Source organism: Trachinotus anak, unplaced genomic scaffold, assembly GCF_046630095.1.
Source record: "Trachinotus anak isolate AG129_WGS33_773 ecotype Australia unplaced genomic scaffold, CSIRO_AGI_Tana_v1 ptg000010l, whole genome shotgun sequence".
Lineage (NCBI taxonomy): Eukaryota > Metazoa > Chordata > Actinopteri > Carangiformes > Carangidae > Trachinotus > Trachinotus anak.
Genome location: NW_027273861.1, coordinates 2,747,285 through 2,770,118, shown reverse-complemented (window position 1 = coordinate 2,770,118; position 22,834 = coordinate 2,747,285). Strand labels below are relative to the sequence as shown.

Here is a 22,834-nt window from a genome sequence, read left to right as displayed (position 1 = left end):
CTTTCAGCAAACCTACCTTACTACTCAAGCCTAAAGGACCTCGTCCTGAGAGGGTCACTAGTCTTCCACTAATTATATATTTGTGTGTATGTATATATATATTATACATACACACACACACATACATACACACACTCTCTCTCTCTCTCTCTCTCTCTCACACACACACACACACACACACAGAGTCAGTGTTGGGAGAGATGCTACTAGGAAGAGACCTGAAACTATCCGTGGACTAAGGAAGACAAAACATATACCACATATCAAGACAAAATGGACACCAACTAGATCTATGTCAACTTATAACACAGCCTAAACAGCTTGAATTCATCCTGAAATAATCCCTGACCACTCAGTGTGTCTGTGTGTGCATGTGTATGTGTTATGTGTTCTCACACGTGTATATACATTTGGATTTGTTGGTACGTGTGTGGGACACACAAAGTGACTTCCATGGTTTGAGGCACAATAATACTCTTATCTACACAACGTAGATACATCAATTGGTCATCAGACCAATAAATGCTGATCAGAGCACTAGTGGCTCACCGCTGTACTGTAATAAGAGTTAGTAAGCAGCAATGCTGATTTGTTTGGTGTTATGAGGTCTGAAGCCTTTGCAGGGGGTTAGCAAACTTTTAGCATTAGCTTGAGCAAAACAGCTGGAGGAAACAAAAGCTGGAGGGAAAAACAAAATCACTGGCACAGATCAATAGTAAACAGCACAGGCATTAGAAACCTGCGATCAACCATTTGACACAGTGTGCTTCTTGAAGACTTCCTATCAAACTCAAAATATGACAAACAAAAGTTAGTGCCATCTGTCCAGAAAAGCTCAAGTTCAAGTTCATTGCACAGATACATAATATTTAATGTGCCCAGGTCAAAGAGACCCTGTTTAAGACTCAGACACAATGCATGAATGGTCACTTCTGTTGGTTTCTCTGTGCTGAAGATAAGGGGTGAGGAGTGGTTCTCCCACATAATACCATTTTGCTTCATCATCATCTATGTATACATGATACCATGTTTTCCTAACACAGACAGCAATATGACATGTCACAGTGAGAGAGAGCAATGCCACTGGGGATTGCTGCAAGCTTGCCCACTATGCAACTTCGGTAGGGAACATGACTCCACAATGGCAGCCCTCCGCATCCGTGCCCTGGGCAGCATGCACCCTGGCTGCAAACCCATCGCCCCCACCCCAGCCCACCCACAGCCCGAAACCCCTCCTTTACTAGGAAGCACCCACAGTCACTGCTTTACCATTTTTGTATTGTTTACTTATTGGTTGTTGATTCTCATAGTCGTTGTTGTCACAGTTGTATTTTTCCATTTTCCATTTTGCTCTGCAGCTATGACATCTGTCTCTCTTTGTACCACTCCACAAACTCATCCAACAAAACAGGCCCTGAGAGAAGGATACAACAAAGATTGTCATAGATTAGAAAACTGCTATTTGTGTAACATGCACATGAATCTCTGCTGTCACATTTCTGCATAGATATGTGTTCACTCACAGGCCCCATCCTCATCGTAGTTACTAAGGTCCAGGTTGATTGTCCTGCTGAACTCTAAAACATTGCACCACTGGTCTTTGTTGATGACTTTGTACTTGGATTGCTGGGGAATGATAAATGAATAGCTTACATTGACACGGCACCACAACCTTTTAGTTACAACAACCCTGCCCACAACTGGACCTAAAGTTATCTTATATACAACTACTGTATGTCACATCTTTGATCTGGTAAAATGTTACAGAGGCCGTTTCTGGACATGACGCTTACCTCTAGAAACTGATTAAACACGGGAAACAAAGGCCATGTTTTTCCCAGGAGAAGCCCCAACATGCACTTGGCTGTGTTCAAGTCCAAACTCCTCTGATCCTTTTCCTGTCCAATCAAAACACCCAGGGCTTCATGAAATCAATGCAAAGTGTCAACTACAGTTTAAACAAAGGAGGCTAGAAACATTCTTATCAGCACCAATAGCCCCATACTAGCAAACATGCATGAATTCCTTAACCCGCTGCCCTCCTGTTCATAAACTATAACATTGTTATCACAGTCACTGCATAATGTTTTCATTCGCCATTTGTATTTTCATTTTCTCTACTAGAGTGAGTTACTTTATTTAAAGTCATACATGAGTGAAAAATCAGACTATGTAAATAGGCCACATGCTTGATAAGTGCTTTCCCCTCTAAGTCAAACTGGAAAATGATCTTGATTTACCCAAGATATTGAGGCTGGTCTCTACACTGTTTCCTACAGAGATTTCACTGTTTAACTGGACTGAGCTGGACTTGTTTTAAGGATGTTGTGTATGTGAGCTTCAGTGTAGAAAAGATGTTGCTTGACTCACCCGAGCAAAATCAAAGGCGTATCTATAAATGAGCTTAAAACTGGTGCTGTCGTTTAGGACAGATCTCAGGTAATCGAGCGAGTTCCTCAGCTTCTCTGTGGAGTCGCACCTGACAACAGCAGAGAAGTGACTGAGACACACGCTACACTTCACCACAAGCTTCACTGAGAATGACTCTTGGAAAAACATGACCTGAGCCACAGAAAACACAGCAAATCAACAATCAAGCTTAAAAACAACACGATAAAAGACAAAAAGGAGGTATGTGACGTACTGCAGTGAGCCCATGCCTCTCAGCCACTCCTGGAGAGTGAAATATCCCATACTCTGGGCGTCCAGCTTCCAAGCAAGAACCAGCATCACCACCTGAACACACAAACAACAACCTTTACAGCCACAGATAACCTGAAACAGAAGATGTGTCAGTCCAGATTATCAATCCGTCTACTGCACTGACACGACTTTTGTATGTGAAACACAGAAAACGACTGACCTCAATAACCTGGAACAAAGAATGAGTGCAATCAGTGACACTTAAGTGAAACTAGGGCTGCACAGTTATGTTAATAACTAAATTTTTTTTTTGATTATGCTAGCGTTGTATTTTTTAAAAAACATCAAATACAGACAAGAAACCTCAGCTTGCTTTACACCAGAAAATGTCTACACAGTTTTTGAAACACACTGAGAGACCAAGCAGAGGAGATAGTGGATAAGACAGATGTCAGATGCCTTCCATTAGAAAAGATAACCTACATATTAAAGGTTAAACAGCATATATTTAAGAAAATATGGAGGCTCTTCATTAATCATGTTAAAGATTGAGATTTAACAGAGGATTGTGCAAATGACTGATCTCTGTAAACATTGAAGTTTCTGAGCTTGTAGAAATTATTTACATCATTTTTTATATTTCTTCTAAAGACTTGTGACTTATGCATATAATGCAATTAATTTACTCCCTTTTGCATCGATTACCATTTTTTAAAACATGAAAAGCAATCTTGTTGTGAGTTTCTTTTTTTTTTGTTGGTTGTGTGTGTAACAATTTGTATACATGCTGAATTATACAGTATATTGAATGTAAAGGCTGCATTTCACGGTGTTAAAGTTTTAAAAAAATATTTTGGAAGAAAAAGATAAGAAATCCCCATGAAGTTACCAAGCTATTTGAAAATGACTTCCTTAGTCTGACTGGCAGCCAGAAGGAGGCAGACACTGACCAAAGTGCAAGTAGTCACCATACAGATGTAACCAAACTGTATAAAACACACTTACATTCTCTGGCTCCACTCCAATGTCCTCACAGAACTTCTCCATGCCCTCTGGACCCACCACATCGTCACAGCCTATTTCAGACCAGGCAGGTGTGAAGCCACATATAGCATCAATTTCACATGTGGAACTGATGGCACTGGTCAGTGGCTGAATGTGAATAAAGCAAGACTTGTGTCTTGTCATGGTGAGTGTGTGCAGTGCTTTAAAATATAAAAGACCTCACCTGCATATTCATAGAACCACTCCAAGCATCTTTTACTAGAAAATGTCTCCTCCTCACGGATCTGTGATGTTTCATGTTTTCTGAAAACACTGCAGATGTTAAGACAGTTTTAGTCTCGAGCTCAGCAGCAATACTACAAGCACAGTACAGAATTTCAAGAGCACGGTGTGTGACTTAAAAGGATTTTTTTTTCTCTACTATATAGTTGCAAAATAAAGCCTTTACACACACATTGCGAATTTAAGAGCTCCTGCATAAGTGAGGCTAACTGAGTTACTGCAGTTGTTGTTGTTTTAAATTTTCAACAAAGGGATGCCACACCTGTCCTGGCGACTTTTCTTGGCTGACATGTCATCTCCAGCAGAGGGTCTCCTCTTTTTCCTGGGAGGCATGGCTCTAGAGCAACAAGCTGGGGAAGGACATGGAAGACAGAATGGAAAGTGGGCAACTATACATTGATGATGCATGTTTTCTCTGGCTGGCCTCGCATTCATGTACTCTCAAAGAGGCCAGCAGTCCAATTTGTGGAGACACACTGTTTTGGCAGGATTCATGACAGAGATGACAGTTAACTATTAAACACACAGGGACCAGCTCAAGTATTACCTGAGGGGTGGCTGTCCTGTCCAACGTCTTCTGTCAGGTTCTATCAAAACATACACAAAAATACCACATGCTTGTGAGTAGGACATATATAGAGATGGTGAACACTCACATAAATGCACACAAATAAATAAAAATACAAGCAGCTAGAATGTATTTACCAGCCTGTGCAATGTGTGGTGGATCTTATGGATGCTGGCCAGTGTAGTCAAGTGGGAATTCAGCTGAAAATCTATTTCCAAAAAGAATAAAGATGAATTCAAACTAAAACGTAACACACAACTTCCTACTCCCAAACAAACTTGTAAGCTTGGTACAAGGGTACAAGAAGGTGACATCATCACAGCACCAACAAGAACCTATGATTCAAATCATATGTCATTTCTAATCCGATATCAGTGAAGACTCTACAGTGGTCAAAAGGCTTTCGTCTAATTTCTAGTTCAGGGGTTTACGTTTCAGAAACGGACAGAAAAAACATCTCACACGACTAAGGGAGTGACTCTCTGCATTCCTCGAAAGACAAGCAAACTCGACAATGTTTGATCGTGCATGCTACCTTGCTGCCAAACGTCATCTATGCATTCCTGTCCAAAAGCTGTCATCAAACACCGACGCTTTTCATTTATTTCCAGAGGCCAAAACCAGGCAAACCAACACACAGCCGAACAGATAGCACTAGCTGCATACCTAAAATAGCAGTGCAGACGCGCAACTTGCACAGAGTTTACAAAGTATCTGGAGAGTTGGGACTATGGGCGTTGTAGTCCATTTCCTCCAAAGGTGCCATTGAATCCTCAGCTCTGGTCGGGACAGTAAACTACATTTCCCAAGCCTTGACAAAACAACTATTTCTTTCAGACCCCTCTACCCCCAACATTTACCCCAACTGATTGAATGCATTTTACATTGTTTTAAAAAAATCTAACCATATATACCTGCTGGCACATAAGCATTGCGCGGATATTTTGCAGCAGCTTATGTAGGTGCCGCAAGCCCGACAGCACTGCTGCAGGAGGCAATGAAACATGTTTTACACAACTGCGTCACAATTTTCATTCTCTGTAATAGTCCGCAGCTGACCAAAAAAATGACCGATTTACAATGACATTACACGAATCCCACGTCTGAGTCGAAAAACACTGTGGACCCTCAGTAATGATGAACATTAAGATCACAACCCTCCGATTACCATCGAAAACCGTCACAATTTAACTCACGTCGGCGGCATTCAACTGAGCACGGCTAACGCTACACGAAAAATAACTTCAGGGTAACTGCCGTGACAAAAGTGATCTCCTCCATGGCCAAAACAACTGAAATTACACTAGCTATCCTTCCTTTGTTGTCGCCCAAGACAGCACTAGCAGATACAAAGAAACCAGAAAACAGCACGGAATTCATGCGTTATCATCAAACCCTACAGAACCACGGGCTGGAAGCAGATGATGAAACACAAAGCGGCTGTTAGCTTGTCTCCGACAAACTCTGCAGCGTCCGTTAACGGTGTTAATTTGACGAGGTAAGCCTCTACAACGTTACTACTTACTTGCCGCATCAGAGTGCATTTTTATGAAACATACAACTGTCTGTGGGAAGTCCGCAGACCGGCCAATAGGCGGGTCTTGTCAACGTAAACCACGCCCGCGGACGGTGATTGAGACTGAGCCCGTTTGGTCTCCGCCTTCCTTCGCTGTCGGTTGGTTAGTAACGGTGTCATGCAACGAGAAGGAGGAGAAAGAAATATACCCCTCCCACACACAAATGTGATTGGTCAGAGTTCCCAAACAGGCTGCGCTCGCTTTGTGACTCATTGGTCCAGAGATTTTTATGAGCACGTCAATCATCAAAATTTCCTCGTGCAAGCCTGAAGCCAGCCCACGATGGAATCTGATTGGTCAATTTATTCATAAGTTGGCCTCCCAGTGTAGCCGCTGCTGGGGTTCGTTAGATGTCAACCCAGGCGGGCGGAGGTTGGTGGCAGTGCGTTTGGCAAGTGAGTGGGTCTTATATCATTAGCGATGGCGAAGTGAAGCCGTACGAACCAGCAGAGCGTTCAACAAAACCAACACATGAATTGCCTTGAAGCAAAAATGACTGTATTGATAGATAGAATAGAATAGAACAGAATAGAATAGAATAAAAACGTGTTCCACTGCAAACTCCAAGTAACCAAGAAAAAACAATAAATATGACATTTTTTATTGTCAATTTGGACAATTCCCCTTTTGTAAACAAATAAAACTCGTGAATTGAGGAAATAAAAAGAAGGGAAAATATGCGGCAGGGACCACAGGTTGGACTTAAAGCCAGGTTACTGCCATAAGGATCCAGTTTCAAAGATGGGCACTCTATCAGTAGAGCCACCTGAATACACTTTGCCGAAATGTACACATATTTGGTTGTAGTAAGTCTGTTCAGCCTAACGATGTACTGTGGGTCAGACGGGCAAAGGAGGCTGTGTGTAGAACAAGTCCAATCCAATCCAATCCACTTTATTTCTATAGCACATTTAAAACAACACAGTTGAACAAAGTGCTGTACAGTAACAATAAAATAAATAACACAGAATAAAATAAACACAACAACAAATAAAGAATAACAAATGTGGGCAAAACAATAAAAACAAATAAAACACTAAAACAATGAATACTAACACTAAAACTAATACCTAACTAACTAGTGTTTAAAACTGGGAGCAATGCAGTTACAGTACTGAGTATTTGACTGACAGTAGAAAATACATGTCGACCAGCTTGTTGAAACGACCAAGCCCCTGAATGCCACCATTTTCAGTAAATTCATGTTGCCTTCAGTGTGGAGCTGGGCAGTGTGCTTGCTGGAGAGTCCACTGCAGTGGCTGTGTCTCCTTAATTTATTATCACTATCTCTGTCGAACCTGTTGGTGTCCACAGGAGTAGAGCTACTGTTTGCTTTGCAGTAGTAAGTAATGTGAGTTTTGTTACATTATGTACAATTTTGATGTACTGTATTATTTGCTAGTTCCATTTTGTGCTACTGCACTTCTTAACTATCACATTTCACAAGGATTTTTTTTAACTCCACCACATTTATTTACCAGAACATTTCATGCATTTTTATAGATTAAACTGCTGAACAGTATGTAAAAGTTTTGATCCACCTCGACCAGCTCGGCTACAGCCTTACAATGCTGCTCAGTGCTCACACATTAACATACAGCCAGTATTATAATGCACAACATTATAAGACTGAATAGGATCATTCTGCATTGCAATGCTGTGGTTACTGTATGTGTACTGTACTATCATAATTTTAAATTAATGGACTTTTTTTTTTAAACTTTATTTATATTTTGTATTTTATTAGCTCTGTGTAGCTTAACATGGGCTAAAGTCAATTGATGTTCATTACCTATGACAAAACTGTCACCATATTTCAAGAGGCCTTGTGAATCTGCATTGACAGTACTGCATAATGCTGTTACTGTGCTGGGTAATCCTGATATCACTTCATTTTTATAAGGGGTAATAAACCATTCATACTTGTTGCTGTGACCTACAAAGAAACTAGTCTCTGACCTTTGGCTAGTAGAGCATGCTTTTAATGAAGGAACATATTCTTTCTCCTTTGCACTTACATTTCTATAACATTTTTTTATTCAATTTAGTTATTTAGACCTACATTATGACCAACATGCTTGTTTATTCGTGTAAATGGGAAATAATATTTTACCACTACACACGTGTTGCCTCTAAAAAAAAAAAAACATAAAAGAAATGGAAAATACTCTTAATAAAGGTGTGTCTCACTTGGTGTACAGAGGTGAACTTACACTGGAACTGCAGGGTTTAATGTGAGTCTTTCACTCCATATAACAAATAGGAAAACACTTTTGTACTGTTTTTGGCTATTCTCTCAAACGATCCAATTTTATTTTCCTGCCCAACACCATAATTTAACGCGTTCTTTACCAGACGGCTAATTTGTCTTAATGGACAGGGCCTCCAGTCTGTATTTTTTCAGGTAGTGCAGAGTAAAAAAAAAAAAGTCATGGGAGGAGCAATTACAGCTGGTTAAATGTGAGGCACTGAGAGAGGGGGGAGTGTACTCATTTGAGAAATCTTCACAGTGCAACTTCAAAAAAGTTGCTGGAAGCTCCTGCATCATGAGTTCTGAAATGAATACAACCGTGAAGACAGAGGGAGCAGCAGCTGTTGCTACTAATCCAGCTCCAGTGAGAGGGGAGTGGAAGGTGAGAGGAAACAACAATAATGTACACCTTCATGGACCATTGCAGGCCATATATGATGCCTAACCAGTCCTCTGTGTCCTACAGTGCCCCGTGAGTGATCGGCACATTCACAGAGATGATGTGAGAAAGGTTTGGAAAGAATGCCATGAGGAAAGCTTCTGGTACAGAGGTACTGCCTTGTCTTTTTACTAATTTACTTCTTAATAAATAACAACTTTGGAAGCAAACAGATCCATCAAGTGACTCCAGGTGTGAGAGCACACTGTGTGGTTCTGTGGGATATATTCTTGGAGTATTGCACAAGTCCTTAGTGGTAGACAGAGTGGGGCAGGGCTCATTCATCAACTCCCTGTTTGCTGTTCATGGTGTGTTTACATTCTTTGTGGATTTAAATCTGTGACACCACTCCTCATGATCTCTTTATTCACTTATTCTTATTTTCTTTGCTTATTCTTAATCTAAATTATCATGAGCACACAGGTGTTTGAGGTTATTTTAGCTGATTGGATCTTGTTTGGGTGGAGCTAGCTGGGAGTGTCCTGAAACCATTCAAATCCAGATTCCTGACTGAATCTTTGTAAAATGACCTGCTTCAACAAATGGAACAAAAATAACAAATAGAGATTCAGGGATGTGCCTGTTGTGCACACCTGCACAGTCATGGCACCAGCAGAGCAGAATTACTGCAGCAAGGTGAACAGCACGCAGGACGGACAATAGTCAAGATTGTAAGCATAAACTGGAGCTAGCTCGGCTTACAAGCTAAGATTAACATTCGACAAATTACAAATGATCCATGTTTAATGTGTCAACACATACATGTGTTTAGGCTCTACCCCCAACCTTTCACTCACCGCCTGCCAGCCAGCTGCTGCTTGTGTTCTGTCACCATGCACTTTTATAAACAAGAAATGGCAGCAATCAGTAAGCTTCCTGGAAGAGAATTCAGTCCCTTTCCCTCAAGTTATGTGAACAAATTGTTGAGTGTCATTAATGTTTTTTTTCCACACTGTCAGACAGACCAAAAACAACAACGCAGTTCTGTCTATTTGCATACAGAGTGAGGAAGTGAGATTCAGTCACGTATGACACTCACACTCGAGAAGCATGTGGAGACACATTGTAGTGCCAATTGATGCATTTAGAGCTGTCCACTTGTGATTGCATCACCCAAGACTGAACAGAGCCTATAACAGAGATTAAAGTTCAGTGATATTGAACTCTGTACAAGGCAAGTAAGGCGGGATCAATCCATGATGGTAAGTGAATGTGTCTTACCTGGGGAGCAAATAACAGAAGTGTTTAATCAGTCAGAGATACTGAAAACACCCTTTCATTTGCCACTTTGCAGGGACTTTAATGTAGTTTTGCAGTCAATGATTATGAGAGCTGTAGATTAACGTTACGCTTCTATCTTAAACTATGTTTGCCTTAAACACTGAACTCTCCCTGCTTTTGTCTTTGACAAAAAGTTGTATGGAGAATGTAATGAATCAAACTGGATTCTGATTCTTTTACAGCTGCCTCTAAATGTCTGTTAGTGCACATCTGTGATCAGCTTCAGACTGTTGTTGTTTTATTTGTTTATTTAGCTCTCCCCCTCTCTCTGGGCAGCATGGCTGTCACTGGTGGCCTGATCTACAATGGTAAAGCATTGACCTTATCATCATATTCTTTCACCATTCATAATGACACATGTAAAGCAATCTGCTTTGTAATGATCCCGTGTAGTTTAATTTTAAGTTTATTTCCATGCAGGTATATGGAAATCATCAAAGCGTTTTGGTCCCTTTCCAAAACTAGCAGGTGTGTACCGTATGACATACTGGACTTCAGTTTATTAATAGCAATACTTTTAACAATCCCTCAGCTGTCATTGCCCCCTAACTTTTTTTGTTTGTTTCAGTTGCTGGTATCCTTGGTTATGCAGTAGGGAAAGCATCTTATGTTGGAACTTGTTGAAGCAAATTCCAAGAGCTTGGCATTACGGATGGACCAGGATTTGGACCCTGGTCTAAGGGAGGTTGCGTGGGCCCTTTCAGTGACTCTGGTCCTGGACACAGGTGGAGAAAATTTATAGAATTTTTTTTTTCTTTTTTTCTTTCTTTTTTTTTTAAATCACAGTGTCATGGCAAAGGTTTATCTTCTAGAAATGTGATGTTGTGTTATGGTTACTAATGTACGGGTAGGGTTATTAGTTAGAAGAAGAGTTATTTTAAAGGTCCTATATCTTAGAGTTTTCCTGTGTTTTATGTGAAGTGTTGATTTCCATAAGAACATATATTTGGTTATTAGTACCAAAAACCATCTCAATGTAGTTTCACATCTCATCTCTCAAACTTCTCTCTGCTCCAGTAAGAGCAGGGTGTTTTGTGTTGATCTCTGAGCCTCTCTTCTGATTGGCTGTTTTCTGAATGAGTCACAGCCATTCAGAACTGTAGGGGATTGTAGCTCGGTAAAACTCATCGGTAAATGCAAATTGAGATGGTCAGTCAGCACTGAAATGAGTCAGCCTAAAACGCTCTGGTATTTCAGAAAAAAATAAACATCAGCCACTCAACAATGGGATGACAACTTGGGCATGGGTGAGGGTGATGACTATTTCATTGTGAAATTGTGTTTTTTTTATAATCAAAAGACATTGAAATCTAACTTTCCACAATATGGGACCTTCAACATTTTATTTTTCAACATTTGTTTGTTGACATTTGACAAAGATAAATTAATAAATTAAGAAAATGATTATCTTTGACACAAGTAAATAAATGGAGAGATTCATTCATGACTTTCCTACCTTTATTGACCACCACTAGCCATTCAAATCCACAGTCCTTCTGCTCTGCCTGGCTTTGCTTCAGATGAAGAGGAATGATAAATGTTCTTAGGCCTGGGCCTGGGTGTGAAGAATGTAAGAAAACAGCTCAGGCCGCACCTGCAGAGGAGGTGAAAAGCTAGAGGTAAATATGTTCATCAATCATATGTTGTCAGAGCTATGGAAACATATAGTGCATACGACTCTGGAGTCATAAGTAAATGGATTAGTGAACAGTCTGGATTAGTTAGCTATTTACTAACTAATGCAAACTACTACAAAGTATTCACAAATATATAAACTAGCAAATTGTAAAGGAAATGACAAATCTGTCAAATTAAAAAAAAGTGTGACACATACTACAGTATTAATGAGTGCTGGTCCCTGTTTCCAGTGTGTGTTTTGTACATAGACATGTGCATGTTACAATAACCTGAATGCACTGTTTATTTATAAATATATATTCTTTTTCATTTTTCAGACTCACTGGAAACACAAAGAACGGACTACCAGCGGGCTCTGTCAGTAGCTGCTTTATAGGTTCTTAAATGTTATAAAGACAGCATATAACTTCTCCAAAGTATCTTTTCGTCTGCTCAGATATATTGTACTTAATAATAATATAATATTCATTCATGTCAAACCATGCACACAGTGCCACTAGGGGGCACTACTACCCTTACAATTATAGAGCTACTGTTGTGTGCTGCATTAACAACTAAAGAGAAAAAGTGCCTGATTTATGAAACAAGTGGTCTGGTTTACTTCTGATGGCAGTTTATTGCATTATTTACCATTGAGCTGTTATTAGAAATGAGCAAACAGACATTCAGTAACCTATGAAGAACCAATATACACAAATGTTATTGTCAGTACATTGTTTTAAATAACTGCAATCGTGCTGTGTATGCTCATATTTTCTTATCTTGAATAAAGAAAAAACAAATGAACAGCATATTGGACATAAATCTAATCTTCCTACATTATGTGCAAATGACAGTACATTGCACATACAGTGAACCCAGTGTTTGCCCTGTTTAACCGAGACCATCTTTTTAAGGACGTATTTCAGCTGTTTGAGTGATGGAAGCTTCCCAGTTTATACTGTTTTCATGTTCAATACCCTCATGGGGAACAAGCTTCACCTTTGGATGTCTAAATATCCAAACACAAGACAACTAAACATTCAGGTTTATTTGCTCTATTTCTCTAAATAAATAAATGGTTATCGTCTGTGGCCTATCTAATGATATGTTTTTCTGTGGGATGGACTGGTCATACTGTACAATTTACAAGCACCACATCTGGTACTGTATGTACAGCATATCTAGGACAAACTTCAAGATATGGACAAAAAGCTAGTTCACCATGTTTTGCTTTCACTTATTGAACAGTAAGCAAACTAGTTCCAGTTAGGAGAGTTTGTAACACAGAAGCAGATAAGAGATTTATTTTGGAGCATATTAAACAGTCACAATTTTAAAATAAATCCTTTGAGGCCGGTTGAGAACACAGGAAGCCAGGACAGTGACCTGAGAACTGAACTAAGGTACTTGGCTTTCTTGTCTTGGTAAAAGCTGTAGCAGCCTCGCTCTGAAGCTAAGCTGAATACTGAGAGTCCAGCACCAGAAACACAGTCTCCTATAAATGAATGCCTAAGGGGAGATTTTAAAGATAGATTTTCTAATATCTCATTTTGGCTGTTTAAAATCTGCACTACATGTGCACCATTTTCTTCTTTAACAAAATATAACTCATATTGTTCATTACTCAGTGTACTTGTGAAGCAGTTCAATGGGACCATAGTTATTCCATACAGGTATATGGATCTGAGTGCTGATGGTTTAACTATGGAAAGAGATGTGGCTTTGCATAATTTCAGCTAGTGGGAATATTACGAGGTCAAACAAAGGTCAGTGAACTGACTCTTATAAAACTATTATAGAATATGCTGTCACCAATATCTATAAAAAAGGATTGGAACCAGTGTAATCCAAAAAATCCAAACCGGTTTACCAACCTTTTCCTATATGTTCTATGTCAGTCTGTGTTTAAATAAATCCAATTTAAAACCCTGACAAGAGCAGTATCTGTGCTGCGGTCTAGTTAAAATGAGACCAGACAATTTACAAACTATGATGTGAGGCCAACAAAGTGCTGAGTTGTTGTAATCGTATATATCATATATGTAAAAAAAAAATGCTTCTTCATACTTGCTTATGACTATGTTCTAGTATGTTACAAAATATTCATTTAAGTTTTTATAATACTTTTAAATACCAGGTCCAGTAGGAGGTGAAACATGTTGCCATTACTTCAACATCGTAGATAGGAACAGTGAAGAGTTTTGTTTTCCATCAATTTTTAGAATTTTTGAACAAAAAAATTGTTTATAACTGGTGCTCAAATAAATTATCCTTGAATAAAATACTTATCTATATCTGGCGTACGCGCAAAACATATTTTCAAGTACCCGCCTACCCGTACAAAATTCGGTGTACGCTGGCTATGATAAAAAGTAGACCCGTGTGAATGTCACCCCGAGGACGTCATCCAATCAACAGGTCGTCTCCTCAGGATTGCCACGTATTTGGTGAAATAAAAAGCCGTATTTGTATGTGGGCGTACACCACCACAGCCAATCATAATCAAGGGGGCGGGACAGACAGGCTGCCCTCGGTTCTGACAGTGGAGTTCTCCCAACGCTGAAACAGACAGAAAAAAAAATCACACCGCTACGCAAATCCTTCCAATGGAGGAGGGCCAGGACGTTGAAGCTTGTTTGGCAAATGAAAAAACGTCTGCAAGCTAGCTATCTAGCTCAAGTAAAAGGAGAGGAAACAAAAGTTGTGAGTAACATCAGCTGAACGAATATGAAATAATTGAGGACACCGCGGTTGCTATCTAATGTAGTTAACATTAGCTTACGTCAAGTTCCGTGATTAACTTAACCGTTGATGTTAACGTTAGCTTTCCAACTGTGGTACCAAAATTGGCTGCCGTAGCATGCTAAAGGAAGGAGTTTGGCTCCTCTGCTAGTGTGAGTTAATCGCCTAGCTACCGTGCAACTTAAATCGAAAACACCTTTCAACGTTCCCATTGTCATTAGTATAATTGCAGTCAGATAGCGAACTGTGCTGTTAACATTGTTATCAAACTAGCATGTTGAACGGTAACTTATAGTTGACAACTGGCTGGTCAGCTAAATCAAGTTGCTGCTGCTAGCTAGCCTCCTGCTCAACATTACCAGTTTGACCAACACAGTATCAACACCAGGCTAGTTGCTAACTAAAAGCTACCATCAACGTTACCATCTTACATGTTAGCTAGTTCTAACGTAGTTAGTTCTCTTTTTTGGTGTTTTTTCCCGTTTTTGAAAACGATTCGTGTCAGACAACGACATTATCACCAAAATTGTTTGGAGTCACGCACACAGTTAACCCAGTTAACCTGGTGTTTTGTAATACACTAGATTTATCTGGGACATGAAACACTCAAGTAAAGCTGCATTATTTGCTTATGTTTAGACTTGTGGTACTAAGAGGACAGTTTTAAAGATGGGGTGTTTGAGGCGACTTAGCCATAACATGCCCAGGAATGGCCGTTCTCATGCATTGGCATGATAGTGAGAGAACTGTCAGCTTTGCAGCTAACATTCCTCTGAGGACTCAGTTCTCCCAGTTCAGAGTGCATCAGACATACAATGAGGCAGTTGTTCGTGCTCTGTAGAGACCCAAGCACTTGGACACAGACAGAGAGGAATCTGGTCTGTCCCCTGTATGGCTGGAGGTGGAGACGGCAAAAATATTTCAGACTAAGGCATAGTGGAGGAAGAAAAGTCAGTTTGTGTTCACTCATGAGGGTGGACTGTGCTTTGAGTAATAGGAACTTTATTGTGCAAATTTGCATGTAAAAGTTTTATTACATGAAGACAGTTGGACAATGCAAATGAAAGCTAGTTCAGATTTACTGCATATGAATAGTTGTGTGGTTAGAAGGAGGTGACACAAAATTTAATTTTACTCATCTGACTGTATTTTTGATACAGTGTAATGTCAGTTGGCATCACAGTGCCTCTACTGTGAAACTGCCATGAAGTGGTACACCACATGGTTTAAGCATTGGATACACAAGATTTTGCAATGTTGTACTAACCTCAGGCCTACTGGACCATCAGTCTTTGCAGCTGGCTGATTCCCTCCCTCATCCCTGCCAGGATAAGCCTCTGATGGCAGTACAGATATGTAGCGTATTCTCTTGTACATGCTCAAATTAGAGGGAATCCCCCTAGATTGCACATAGCCATCTATCTGTGATTATCTGGGGCATAATTCCAGTGAATTAGTGTGTTTGGTCTAATCTGGTAAGACATTAATGGCATTGAAGAGTATGAGGATGAAAAACCGAGCTCTGTAAAATGCCCCCACAGTGGCCCCTCACTAAACTGCCCCCTGCAAGGATTAACTATCAACTCAGTATTTCAGTGGTGACTACAAAGATATTATGTAATACAGAAATAACATCTCAATTTCTTAATTCATGAAACAAGCCTATTAATCTGAAACTCTTGTGGTATGTATGAACTCTGCAGCAGTGATCATTTTCTTCAAGTTTTTGGGTGTCATATTTCCAGTGGTCCACATACTGGCATCTTTTCTCTCTGCATCTTATTTTGTTATTTGAAGCTTGTCTTAATATTCCTATTACTAGCATTGGTTCTACTGGAGAAAGCAAACATAACGAGTCCTTTTTTACATGGGGTCGAAACTTAACTACACAAATATCTCAGTATGTTGATTTCTCTCAGCACCTGCTTCGATGGCCCTTGACCTCTCAGCAGTCCACCTGGCTCCACTTGGGCAGCTCCCATACAAAGTATTGATATATCTCCTCTGAAACTTATGGGATGTCTCAATGTCATATAACACCATCTGTCTTTTATTTGGCTATATTATATTATATTACCTCCATACCGAGACTGATAAGTTGGATCTGGGTGTGTTTGTGTGTGTGTGTGTGTGTGTGTGTGTGTGTCTGGGTTTGCACATGGCTAAATTATTAACTGGACAACTAAACTAATACACTGAGGAACTGCACACAAATTTGGCCTAAAACTTGGTATTCAATTAAATGTTGTCCCTAACCAGCTTCTGTCTATGCTTGCACCTATCATTATGGTCACTAAGATTGTATCTGTAGACCACTTCAGTGCCATTGCCGTTCTCTTCCATTTCTGTTGAAAAACATTAGTGAGTTTGTGAATAATAGTAATGAATGATGGTTGTGTTGTGTTTTGGAAAATCGCCATCATCTCTCTGACCTTCATAAAGTTAACTTTCTCTTCCCAGTGCAATGTAGATTAAAGCACAACATTATTTACTCTGACTTACATGTGTTGGGCCTGCTTTTCATTGATTGCACTGAAAGACTCGGCGTAATGCAGCACACAATACGAACAGAGTCTAGCTCACACAATACGAACTGAGTCTAGCTAGAAATAACCTATAATTGAGCCCTGCTGAGGAAGATTATCCTTAGCTTTTGCAGAGGGTTTGGAGCATAATTGATGTTTGGGTCTGCCTTCGCCAAAGAAACCACCCTGTCTTTGCCCTCAAGATGGCCTTAGCTGAGTTGCCAGTGTTTCTGCTATGTTTAGATCCATTGATGGTATGTTAATGCCTCACATTTTCTGGCAATGTGTGTCATCCAGAGAAAGATAAAGAAGAATATCTGTTGAAACATGCGAAAAAGGTGTTTGTTTGTACACTTCCCTTTCCAGTTAGAATAAGCCAGTAATGTTTCCACTCAAGAAGTAGTGATTACTACAGGCCAGGCCTCTCATTTAGTGCTGGAGGAAGCCAGATATAGGCTTTTCCCTCTTTGTCCAATTTACTGTAGCACCCTGCCTCTTTCTGACTATGAGCTAGCCCAAATTCTTCGAGACAAGTACAGTGAATACATGAGACATTCTTGAGTTTGTTTTTGATCAGTTTTGATGGTAGTTGTGCAAATGTGATTCATTTACAAGGTGAAGTGTTGCTGTCTACTGGAAGTTGATATGTGGCAGAAAGGAGAACAGAACACAGCAAAATGAAACAAGACAATCCTGACTTTGTCTGGTTTATCTCTTTTCTTTTCTTAGCTCGAACTACTGTTTGCAGCATCCTTGCTGTTTGCTGGACTCAGAAAATTGCAGGGCGACAACAGGAGAAGCCAAGTTAACCATTGATCAGAGCAGTTCTGCTCTGCTGACCTTTAGCTCTTCTCGCATGTTGCAGTTACACCAAAATGTGCAATGTTCAAACTCATTAAACTTACACAGATCTGTAAATGCACTGATTTGTTAGAGGAATTAATGAGCTATGTTGAGATAGGTTATATGTTTTAGCAATATCAGAGAATGGCACATGCTTAAATATAGAGCAGGATGCTTATTCTGTGGTTGTATCTGCTACAGCATTCAGGATGTGCACAGGGTTTGGCTTACCCTTTTTCTGTAGTCACACTTTTTTTTGTTTTGGAGTCGCTGAGCTGGAGCAGGAAGTCAGATGTATTATTCACAGGTCTGTTAGCATGACAAGTGAGTGACTGCGTCTGAGAATATTTTTTTGTTTCGTTTTGCTGTATTTGTGGTGGGTGGGTACGTGTGATTGTCTGTTGCTGTGACGTGACTTTCGGGCCATCACCGTGTTTTGCTTTGTTTCGTTTTGTTTAGATTTGATATCTTTGCTGACCTGCTCTCACTATCTGTCAACGGTGCTGGAGTGGAAGTTCTCACACCTCAACTTCTCTGTCCGGCTGCTGTCTGACTCACTGGCTTGTTCTTCCTTCCTTTGTTTGCCTACAGTTTGATAGTGGTTACCAGTCTCTTGCCTTCTGTACTCTTTTCATTTATGTCAATTTCAAAGCTGTGAAAATGTTACACTCACTCACACGTGTAAGATTACCTGACTATAAAAGGAGCCATTTGCAGCCACTGTGATGATAAAGTAGAAGGAAAGCACAGTTTTGGCTCTGGTCACTTATGTAACTGCCTCTTGGATGTAGTGTGTAATCTTCAGATTATTACTCTGCTCAGGAGGAGGTTTTAATCCAGTCTCAGTACAGAGCAAATCAGGCTGAAGCCAACAGTAGGTTGACCTATCACAGACTGTCAAACAGCACTTTGCCTTTGCAGCTATATGGCTGTACAGGATGTTGTTCTGTGTCATAGCAAAGTAAGAAGAAACGTACAATTAAGCCTCTGGAGTGTTTGAGTGACACAGGCCACCATTCAAACATTTTATTTCCTTTGTCAACAAGGTTAAGAAAAGAAGTATTGAAAGATATATTTTCATGACTGCAGGTTTTATTGATGCTAATCTGTTCATGTTTTTCTGATGAGTCAAAGCTTAATTGGGTCAACTTTGAAGTTCAGGTAAAGTTCAGGTGTGACAGAGGTGGTTTGTGTATTTGTCTTTCTGTCACTTGTTGTTAAAGACATAATTTCTGTGCTCTGTGTTTCAGATTCTTGTGCAGTGAAATCGAGGACCCTCCTTTCTCTTTCCAGTTCCAGACCCTGCTCTATGGCCTTAAGGTATGCCACCTGGGTTAAGTGGGTTGAGTTCCACTGTTCGCTGTGGTTTAAGTTTTTATAGAAACTTGAAGCTAAGTAGTGTGGGAATGAACAGGGTGTTTAATTAATCTCTTTGCTTGTTTTGCTGAATTCTGAAAGAAGCACAGCAGAGTTTTCAGTCTGTTCATGCTGGCATTTAGTTTTCTCCCTGAGCTCAGATACACTTGTTAATAAATGTTGTCCATGCTGCAGTCATAAAGTGTAGTACCCTCAGTCTACTCAGTCTTATGTTATACAGTATCTTCATAGGCAAAAAGTTTGAAATGGTGTTTCGATCTACAGGTAAAACTTAAAGGTCTCGTACAGTCTAAAGGTGGATGTCCATGTGTTTGTGATTATAAAGCAGGTCTAGGTTCTATATTAATACTGTGAAAGTATCAAAGCCCCAGTCCACAGAGAAATGCTGTCAGGACTTTGTGATGTCACAACAAAGCAGTCACTGCTCTCAGCCATGCCCCAAGCCCCGCCCACCTGAACCCATCATCCAACTTTGCAGGATTTGGTTTCTCGGAGTGTTTATCTGAAATCTGCTATATTTTTATTGGATCATTCAGAAAACAGTCAGCCAATCAGACGAGAGGCTGAGATCCTCTCTTCTGATTGGCTCACTGACCTGTTCTCCAGAGAGAAGCCTGAGAGAGGAGATGTAAAACTACACTGAGATGGTTTTTGGTTCTTAAAACCACAAATATATCTTCTAATGGAGATCAACACTTCAGATATAACACAGGAGAAGAGTAAAATATGGACCTTTGAGATGTGTCGATAGTGTGTATTTAGCAGATGTACCTTATGCATAGATTTTCAACATGGTGAGACGAGGCTGCCCTTGTCAGAGCAAAGTTACTTCCTTCACAGTGCAAGTGAAGCTGATTTAACATAATCAGTGGCAAACATGATCACGTTTCTCAATCTCTCTCAAATGTGCCTGCACCACACTATGTAAAAGTAGCAGCCAGACACAGCTGGTTAGTGGCAGCTGGTGCTGAGGATGTTCAGTCAAATATGTAGTGTTTACTGACACAAAGAAGATGTTTTATATTTCAGTTCTGAATGTAAAATGCATAAAAAATATATTATATCGATTACCAACAACCAACACAGCACAGGTAGAAAATCTTGTACCATGTTGTGCTGTTTTTATGTTTACAGTGTTGGCAGTGTCAGTTTTAAACTAAGCATTCAGTTTATTATTTCAACATTAATGAGAAAATAAGAATTAGATTAATATGCTATGAAACAACGCTAGTTCTGGGTTTAAACACATTGAAAAAATTATTAATGACAGTGGCTGAGTCAATTTTGCTTGAGCAAGGATCTGTAAATGTTGTTAAGTTGTGTTACACTGTTGCGTTCCTCTGAACACTTTGTATAGGCATATTGCAGCCTCTGGGAGGTAAGTGTCATCGCAGAATGATAATTGGCCAGGGAAGAAAAGAGGATAATTTTGATGCAGGGTCTGGTCAGGTCACATTCTCACATTCTTATGCAGTGACAACCAAGTTCTCTGTGGGTTGCCTCACAACTGTCAAGCAGGTCTTGGCAGAACTAGCTTTATCTCTTTGTCTGAGTGTCTGAAAAGAAGAGGTAGCTTTTTTTCTTTGTTCCTGTTTGCAGATGAATGACTCTGCCTACAAACTCAATTTGTGGGGCAGCAAGACCTTAAAAGTAAAAGTAGGTGGCCAAAGTAGCAACATGCAGTGATTAAAGTGAGGCTGAGTGAAGGAGAAGGTATGTCATAGACAAGAACTGAAAGCAAAATGTGTAATCACACAGCGGGGCTCTGACAGGACTGTGATTCAACATTAACTGTAGTTGTCAGACAGTGAGATTTCATTCCTTGACAGCCTGTTTCAATCCATCCATCCATTAGCTACACTGCTGATCTGTACAGGGTCTCGGGGGGGCTGGAGCGAATCCTAGCTGACATTGGGTGAGGGCAGGGTACGCTCTGGTATCACAGGGCTGACATATAGATACAAACAAGCAGTCATGCTCACATTCACACCTATGGGCAGTTTAGAATCCCCAGTTAACCTAACGTGCATGTCTTTGCACTGTGGGAGGAAGCTGTAGAACCTGGAGGGAGAACATGCAAACTCCACACAGAAAGGTGACAGCCTGTTTGATCTGACTGAACCATATTGAATGGAAACCTCAAAAACTTTGCAAGACTATGATAAAACATGAGTGTAATAAGCAAGCAAACATAATGTCTCTGAAACTGACAGGATGCATTACTTTAACTGTAAAGAAGTGTAGGTGCCACAGTGCAAGTCTGAGTGCGCTGTTTCCATGTTGAATACTGGGCAAAGATATGCGTGTCTTTCTGGTGGTGTGTTTGCTGTGTTGCACACTGCATGCTGCTGTTTCCAAGACAATTTCATTTGTGTTTGTGTGACCATTATCAACTGGACAGCCAGAATTAATAGCCAAGCTGTAACTTGAAGGCCTGGCTAAGGGAATTGAATCTTTCATTTAAAATGATGTTAATTAAATTAAGAGGTTTTATTCATATTAACTCTGAAGACATAATTCATGTAAATCTGCACCAAAGCAATGGCACAGATGTACAAAAAGGTAATTTTCCAGTTTCATAGTTTCTCGTTACACTTGAGAGCCCTGCACAGATAGCAGGATTGCAGCCTTGAAAGTGTGGTGGCTGTTTGCACCATTAGGGGGCAGTGCAACATTGTTTTGATATTCATCTCACCTGACACAGACCTGGGACTGATTACTGACATCCAGTGGTGGAGTAGCAGTTCAGAATTATGCGCACCCAGTGTGATCAAAATAACTGTAGCAGGCAAAGGGTTGACAGTGTACTGACCAGCCCCCCAGCTGCCTGCAGAGCGGACTCTGACTTCTGGGTCCCAGCCCACGAGTTTTCCTGTTTTCTCCTGCTTGAAAGTAGAACAAGGCAGAGGCGGGTGAGACCCAGAATGCCATAGGAACGCTGCACATTGTTCCCAGAGCTTCCTCTTCCACATTCCTGGGTTGATAGGGATCTGGGCCTCCTGTGCAGGGGTATTGTTCTAACTCAGCAGCACCATAGACCTGGCCCCAGCAAACCACAGCTGCCTGCACTGGCCATTGTGGTGCTCAGGCCGAGTGATGGCTATCTTTGCCTCATCAGTCATCCCTCTCTTTCTCTCTCTCTGACTCATTTAGTGATTCTTACCAGGATCTGCTGCCTCAGCCTCTTTGCATCTTTGCATAGACCTCAGTCTTGCACTGTTCCAACAAATGTCCCTTCTTGCAAATTAAAGCAATTTTTTTTCTCTTGTGTCTGATGGATTAGGTTTTTTTTTTTTTAATGTATTTAGGAAAATAATAAAAGTCTTTACAATATTGTTCCAGCAAATCTTTCTCCTGTTTTTCCTCCTGGCAGAAGTTCTGGGTCATCACTACAACAGACCAGTTAGGAATATCATTAGAGGTCAGACAATCACACGGGTTCTCTGTATGATCTTGGCATACTGACAATAGATGACACATCCTTTTACAGTAGTGTTGTAGAGGTGACTGAATACTGAAAGGGCTAAATCCAACCCTGAACACAGGACACAATACAAATGAGTTTCTTGCTGTAGCAGGAGTCTGTGGTCTCAACATCAGAGGTTTGCTGGCTCTTTATGTTCAGTGAAACCAGAATAGTTGTTCATCAACAGTGTAACTATCAAGCTAACGCTGCCATTC

General features: G+C 40.3%; 3 protein-coding genes and 1 long non-coding RNA gene across 6 annotated transcripts in view; 3 read left to right on the top strand and 1 right to left on the bottom strand.

The window, feature by feature from the left end:
* Positions 1 to 1,264: 1,264 nt before the first annotated feature.
* Positions 1,265 to 6,187, bottom strand: dcun1d4 (DCN1, defective in cullin neddylation 1, domain containing 4 (S. cerevisiae)). Of its 2 annotated transcripts, none has more exons than XM_071486880.1 (11): positions 6,024 to 6,187; positions 4,636 to 4,706; positions 4,478 to 4,517; positions 4,193 to 4,280; positions 3,872 to 3,960; positions 3,649 to 3,719; positions 2,645 to 2,736; positions 2,371 to 2,479; positions 1,794 to 1,898; positions 1,524 to 1,626; positions 1,265 to 1,414 (listed from the first exon to the last, which is right to left on the bottom strand). In XM_071486880.1, exons 1-11 carry the CDS (start codon positions 6,040 to 6,042, stop codon positions 1,359 to 1,361), a joined length of 843 nt encoding a protein of 280 aa, XP_071342981.1. In that variant the 5' UTR covers positions 6,043 to 6,187; the 3' UTR covers positions 1,265 to 1,358. The 2 variants fall into 2 exon arrangements, with proteins under 2 accessions (XP_071342981.1, XP_071342980.1); XM_071486879.1 differs by lacking the exon at positions 6,024 to 6,187 and adding an exon at positions 5,034 to 6,007.
* ociad2 (OCIA domain containing 2) lies at positions 5,902 to 10,766 on the top strand. 2 transcript variants are annotated; one of them, XR_011692326.1, is made up of 6 exons: positions 5,902 to 5,996; positions 8,586 to 8,708; positions 8,793 to 8,877; positions 10,301 to 10,354; positions 10,467 to 10,514; positions 10,615 to 10,766. XR_011692326.1 is itself a non-coding variant. In XM_071486882.1 (6 exons), exons 1-6 carry the CDS (start codon positions 6,426 to 6,428, stop codon positions 10,668 to 10,670), a joined length of 411 nt encoding a protein of 136 aa, XP_071342983.1. In that variant the 5' UTR covers positions 6,224 to 6,425; the 3' UTR covers positions 10,671 to 10,766. The 2 variants fall into 2 exon arrangements, 1 of the variants encoding a protein (XP_071342983.1); XM_071486882.1 differs by lacking the exon at positions 5,902 to 5,996 and adding an exon at positions 6,224 to 6,470.
* Positions 10,767 to 11,602: 836 nt separating this feature from the next.
* LOC139626400 (uncharacterized) lies at positions 11,603 to 12,762 on the top strand. The gene is made up of 2 exons (XR_011692246.1): positions 11,603 to 11,665; positions 12,002 to 12,762. It is a non-coding gene; the product is annotated as an uncharacterized lncRNA (long non-coding RNA).
* A 1,355-nt stretch (positions 12,763 to 14,117) lies between these two features.
* Positions 14,118 to 22,834, top strand: part of fryl (furry homolog, like) — a 75,247-nt gene continuing 66,530 nt past the window's right edge. Inside the window, exons 1-2 of the mRNA XM_071486839.1 lie at positions 14,118 to 14,369; positions 19,027 to 19,096. The gene's annotated coding sequence lies outside the window, so the exon portion shown is untranslated. The remainder of the gene's footprint in view (positions 14,370 to 19,026; positions 19,097 to 22,834) is intronic.